This window comes from Limulus polyphemus, unplaced genomic scaffold (assembly GCF_000517525.1).
Source record: "Limulus polyphemus unplaced genomic scaffold, Limulus_polyphemus-2.1.2 Scaffold5793, whole genome shotgun sequence".
NCBI classification, from domain to species: Eukaryota; Metazoa; Arthropoda; class Merostomata; order Xiphosura; family Limulidae; genus Limulus; species Limulus polyphemus.
The window spans coordinates 10,081-14,840 of NW_013671403.1; the positions used below are offsets into that span (position 1 = coordinate 10,081).

The 4,760-nt window shown below is 35.0% G+C and overlaps 1 protein-coding gene across 1 annotated transcript in view; it reads left to right on the forward strand.

The window, feature by feature from the left end:
* LOC111089285 (protein spitz-like) overlaps positions 1 to 4,006 on the forward strand; it is a 9,749-nt gene extending 5,743 nt beyond the window's left edge. Inside the window, exons 4-6 of the mRNA XM_022401504.1 lie at positions 516 to 615; positions 2,446 to 2,545; positions 3,567 to 4,006. Coding sequence (XP_022257212.1) covers positions 516 to 615; positions 2,446 to 2,545; positions 3,567 to 3,668 — 302 coding nt within the window. The 3' untranslated portion in view covers positions 3,669 to 4,006. The remainder of the gene's footprint in view (positions 1 to 515; positions 616 to 2,445; positions 2,546 to 3,566) is intronic.
* The last annotated feature ends 754 nt before the right edge of the window (positions 4,007 to 4,760 follow it).

Genomic DNA, 4,760 nt, shown 5'->3' on the forward strand with positions numbered 1-4,760 from the left:
TTAGGGAATCCCAGGATTACCAGCTGTGCTCATGTTATGTTTTATGGTTCTGTTCATTTACAACGCTTCGCCAGCTTTCGGCATTTAAACCGCAACTTTTAAATCTACCTTTTCGTTTCTTTTTCCGTCTGTTAACATACTCGAAACAAGTAGAAATAACTTGGAAAGGAATTGTTAAGTAATAAACCTTGTTTTATAATATGCATGTCTTCAAAAACGTTTTTACATTGTTTTTTTTTTTCATTAAATAAATTTAACATTTTTTTCCAGTAAATTTCTGTGATATTTCACTTTTGTTTTTCAGCTCTAACTTCCAGAACTTCAATTTCAGAGCCCTTAATTTTTCCATTCCGTTCTTGCATTGGAAATAATCTCATTAATAATTCCACGAAATTTATTTAGTTGCTTATAGTTACAGGTGGAAATTTGTAAGTGTTTTTGAAATATTCTATACACCTGGATTAATTCATTATTATAATTAAACCTAATATGTTTTGTTTTCACTTATTTTCTAGCCATTAAAGAAAGAGAATCTCCACTTACAACAGCAAGTATTGCAGGTGGTCTCGTGCTGGTAATCATGACCGTCATCATTGTGGGTTGTATGTTGTTGAGGTATGTGTTACCTGTAATGTTTAGTGTTTGATAAAAAATCCAAGTTAAAATTAATTGATGTAACAAATTCAGAGTTTTGGAATTGAGTTCGAAACTAGCCGAATTTAAACGAAGCTGTGGTATAGCAGTCAAGATGGGATGTTCTAGGCTAGAGGTTTTAATAATATGGTGAAACGCCCATTTTTTTGTTTGGGTTATTGTTGTGCGCAAAGCTATAGAATAGGCTATCTGTTCTCTGCCCACTACGGGTGTCGAAACCCGATTTTTAACATCGTAAGCCTGCAGCGGGGGACCGTCTACTTTTAGTAGGACATAACGTCATTTCTAGTCTTTCCTAGCACTGTTTCTGGATTTGAATCTTTTGAAAGACTAGGCTTATCAATCTTAATCGTTCAAAAAAACAAACTTTGTTTCTCGAGCTTAATATTTTCAAAGAAAAGAATCGCTTTCTCTTTCTTAACCTTTCAGTATCGGTATACAACCTAATAGTTTGTTTCATCAAATGTCTTTCGTTTCGTATCTTAACGACTGTATATGTGTTTTTACAGAAGTCGTGAGTTTGTACTAGTAACGATTTGAAGGGATGTGTTAGAAAGATGAAAAGCTCGAGATATGCGATAAGCGAACTGATACATACAATTAAGTCAAATTAGCTCACTACTCTGATGAAAGAAAGTGGAATATTCAAAAGTGATATCTGACAGTCCAAAGTAAGATCGCTAGGTGGCAGGCTTTTGCACGTAGTATCGGGTTAACACTACAGGTGGCAGGCTTTTACGCGTAGTATCGGGTTAACACTACAAGTGGCAGGCTTTTGCACGTCGTATCGGGTTAACACTACAGGTGGCAGGCTTTTGCACGTCGTATCGGGTTAACACTACAGGTGGCAGGCTTTTGCACGTAGTATCGAGTTAACACTACAGGTGGCAGGCTTTTGCACGTAGTATCGGATCAACACTACAGGTGGCAGGCTTTTGCACGTCGTATCGGGTTAACACTACAGGTGGCAGGCTTTTACACGTAGTATCGAGTTAACACTACAGGTGGCAGGCAAGTTAGTTACATTTATCAGAACTGAGAAATAACCAAGTAATTAATGTAGCGAATTTGATATACTGGTCTAACTAGGAGTATAGTTATTAATAAACTATTTCGATATTAGTAAGTGTACATATATAGAGTTAAGGATATTTTACCATCTCTAAAGTAAATTTAATAAATAATTAATAGATAATATAGTGGCGAAAACCCTTACTCAAATTTTGATGTGTGGTGACATAAATAGAATTAATGAAAAATTACACTCAGCCAACTTAGTTTTTACACCACGGTAACGGTTGTTTTCAAGAAATGTGGTGACATAAATAAAATTAATGAAAAATTACACTCAGCCAACTTAGTTTTTACACCACGGTAACGGTTGTTCTCGAGAAATGTGGTGACATAAATAAAATTAATGAAAAATTACACTCAGCCAACTCAGTTTTTACACCAGGGTAACGGTTGTTCTCGAGAAATGTGGTGACATAAATAAAATTAATGAAAAATTACACTCAGCCAACTTAGTTTTTACACCACGGTAACGGTTGTTCTCAAGAAATGTGGTGACATAAATAAAATTAATGAAAAATTACACTCAGCCAACTTAGTTTTTACACCACGGTAACGGTTGTTCTCATGAAACTTGTTAATAAAAATAGCGTCTCAACCGCTACTATGTGTCTGAAGAGACCTGGTATTAGACGTCAGGCCTAATCGGCACTTGATTGAGCGTCTTATTATACACTTTTCTTTACTTTCACTAAGTAGTTCTTATTAATAATTTCACAGCAGGAGGCGACAAAGGAGGAAGAATCTGGAAAAGCACGTGCTAAGACCGTTTGTTATTCCCGTGTTACTTCCACCATCATTACCCCATACCATATCTGAAGTACGTTCTACCAACGTTTTGGTAATTTTAGTATTATCTCTGCTTCTTATTATTTTTTAAAGGGTAAATCATTTTAACATTGTGGTCGTTATTGTTACTTTTATTGTTATTTTTCAATTCATTTTTAACAACTCCGACTCTGAAGGAGAAAACGATCTTCAATTATCTGTTCTTTATATATAAAATCTACTTCAAATATTTTAAAAGTTTCTTATAGGGTAATATTCCATATTTTTTATAATTCGGAAAAATTGAAGGAAACGTGTGTTGAACTTCAATTTACTTCATCGAAATGTATTTATAATACTGAGAATTTTAAAGTAATTGACAATTGGTTTGTTTGTGAAAATTTTTACTTTAAAACCGTTTTGTTATAAGAAAGTTGAAATAAAATGGTGAATTTCTGACGTTCGTTGGATAATGAATAATAAGGTTTCTTACCTAGCATGTGTTTACACTTTTCAGAAAGATTGATAATTAATCTTGAATGTTAACTTTCAGAATAATTTAGAGCTACTGAAAGAATTTTGTTGTTAGGCCTAGGTATTACAGTAAAATACCATTCTAGAGCTACTGAAAGAATTTTGTTGTTAGGCCTAGTCATTACAGAAAAATAGCATTCTAGAACTACTGAAAGAATTTTGTTGTTAGGCCTAGTTATTACAGAAAAATACCATTCTAGAGCTACTGAAAGAATTTTGTTGTTAGGCCTAGGTATTACAGTAAAATACCATTCTGGAGCTACTGAACGAATTTTGTTGTTAGGCCTAGTCATTACAGAAAAATACCATTCTAGAGCAACTGAAAGAATTTTGTTGTTAAGCCTAGTTATTACAGTAAAATACCATTCTAGAGCTACTGAAATAATTTTGTTGTTGGGTCTAGTTATTACAGAAAAATACCATCACTTTCATTATTATTTCTCTCGACATGTGCATTTCTTTTTGCTACTAACCACATTATTACATGGGATCAACTAGCTTTAAAAAATTGAAAACAATCGTCTGTTTGTTTGTTCCAGGTTGTTGAATTAAGAAGCCCTTGCTACGTGCGCCCACAAAATACGTTGTCACCAATGTCACCGAAGTTCTACCGGGTTTCCAGAAACATTGGAGTACCTTAGGACTAACCTGACGATGAAAATAATAATTTATAAAAACACATCAGTCTACTATTTAAGACCAACAAACTTGGTTACTTGGTGACATACTGCAATGCTTAGTAACCATTGTTGAAGATAGATTCTGTGATAGTTGTTTTGCTTTGGCTACAACAACGTTTGTTATGCTGTGAGTGAACGTTTTAAACATTGTTTCGTTTCCAGAGTCTTCGCCAGCTTTTCTTATTATTTATATCGTAACGTTGTTTTTCCCCCCACAGGAAAGAGAGAGAGAAATGGGAGGGGGAGGAAGCATTGTATTTCTAAAACGTTTTTGAAACGCTAAATACCTATACTTACAAGTGGACCGTGCGTGTCTTTACAGATGACATTTTCGCACGTTTGTGTAATCCAAAATTGTCAGACCCGTCCATTCCGAGATTTCGGAGGAAGCTGATGTTGAATACACAATAGGAAGTAATGATTTTAAAAAAAAAAGCCTCTGCTTCCGTTATAAAATCATCAACTTTCGTTACAAGATTACCACTACAATAAATAACTTTGGATATAAAAATGTTTTATATAAGACCACGCTAGTTTGTTTTAATAGTTTGGAATTGTAAGATTTGATTGTTAAAGAACAATATAGCCAGATAGTTCTTATAATTGGGGTTTCTTTAAACTCCACGTGCAAGCATTAAAATACAACAAAATAGTTTTGTTGTCCAAAGGGATTGGATTGTATAAATTATTGAACATTGAGGAATCTCGTGTGTGATCCTGTTTATACACATACATTGAAATGATATACCATAGAACATCACATAGGGGAGATGGGGCCCATCATCTTTCTTACAGAACGGTAATACCCACTTCACCCCATTTGGGGAACATGCTCCCAGATAGCCCAAGTTTCCGCCTGCGTACTTCTGAGAACATTCAGTTCCAATTTCGTCCCATGACAATTTGAACATTAGACAGGGGAACATGGTCCCCCCCCATCTCCCATACAGAAGAGTAGTACCTGTGTCGCCCCCGAATACCCCAAGTTTCTGCCTGCGCACTTCTGAGAACATTCAGTTCCAATTTCGTCCCATCCCATGACAATTTGAACAT